The sequence below is a fragment of the Tasmannia lanceolata genome, unplaced genomic scaffold (genome assembly GCF_043159265.1).
Source record: "Tasmannia lanceolata isolate RefF3 unplaced genomic scaffold, GAP_Taslan_0.1 ptg000008l, whole genome shotgun sequence".
Classification (NCBI taxonomy): Eukaryota; Viridiplantae; Streptophyta; class Magnoliopsida; order Canellales; family Winteraceae; genus Tasmannia; species Tasmannia lanceolata.
This window is the reverse complement of record NW_027518685.1, coordinates 66,105,261-66,106,256: the sequence shown is the minus strand read 5'-3', so window position 1 is coordinate 66,106,256 and position 996 is coordinate 66,105,261. Positions and strand designations below refer to the sequence as shown.

The window sequence follows — 996 nt, the reverse complement described above, 5'->3', positions numbered from 1 at the left end:
GTATTATTATTACTATTTTAAGAAATGCAAACATCAAGTTTGCATATTCCAATACACTATGGTAGTTAATGCATGGGATCCTTGTCGGTAGTCATCTAGTTTTTGGGCCCGAACTGTGCCTGAAGAAAATCAACTACTTTCTTGTCAAGTTGGAAGGCCTTGGCGAGAACATCATCGGAGATGGGCAGGTTTGATCCGAAGACGGCATTAGCTATGGTGATCACACCTGGGTTCTGACTTGCCAGAGCGGCAATGGCCACCGCATTGGTCCGTCCAACATTGAATTGGAAGTGAATGAGACCTATTGGAAACACAAACACATCACCCTTATTGAGGACCTTTGATATGAGCCGATTTTCGCCATTTGCAAGGTTAGAGGTGACGAAACCAACGAGGAGGGTGCCCTCTTGAACTACAATCATCTCAGTGCCCCTTGGGTGTGTGTGGGGAGGGTTTAGTCCATAGGGTGCAAAGTCTATGCGAGCCATGGAGATGCCAAGAGTGTTGAGTCCTGGTATTTGGACCACGTTCACTGCGGTCACATTGGACCCAACTCGGTTATTTGTGTTGCGTGGCATGTCAAGCCCTGGGAAGAAGAAATCGCTTGCTTGAGCGAGCATTGGGTCCTTGCAAACCACGCCATTGACTAACACTGAGAAGGAGAAACATCAAAAAAAGATCAGCCAATAAAAAAAAACATAACCCATGCACGTAGGGCCGGTGTCCACACGCAGAGTAAATGCAATAACAATATTTCTCAAGTCATCTAGCCAAACCCCACATTACCTACCAAAAAATGGAATTGAGTTTGCACAAACACGTGATTATCATGATACTAATGGAAGTTAAATTGAGAAATAAAAAAAAAGCATTTGTACCTGGAGACATATTGTCAGCAACACAAAAGTCCTGTAGAGGACTGGGATCAGCGGCAAAGGTAAGAGAAGATGCCAAGGAAAGGAGTACAAGTACAACGAGGGGAGTAGCCTTCTCCAT

The 996-nt window shown here is 44.7% G+C and overlaps 1 protein-coding gene across 1 annotated transcript; it reads right to left on the bottom strand.

Moving 5' to 3' along the window:
- Window positions 1–996, bottom strand: LOC143883749 (germin-like protein 8-2). Its single transcript, XM_077387068.1, has 2 exons — window positions 879–996; window positions 1–652 (listed from the first exon to the last, which is right to left on the bottom strand). The coding sequence occupies exons 1-2, from the start codon at window positions 994–996 to the stop codon at window positions 96–98; spliced, it is 675 nt and encodes a 224-aa protein (XP_077243183.1). The 3' UTR covers window positions 1–95.

Bases quoted from the DNA above. Each gene is read 5' to 3' on its own strand.
- LOC143883749 (XM_077387068.1), bottom strand. From the start codon at position 996: ATGGAGAAGGCTACTCCCCTCGTTGTACTTGTACTCCTTTCCTTGGCA. The intron at 653-878 runs GTACAAATGCTT...TCTCCTTCTCAG, and splicing joins TGCTGACAATATGTCTCCAG to TGTTAGTCAATGGCGTGGTT.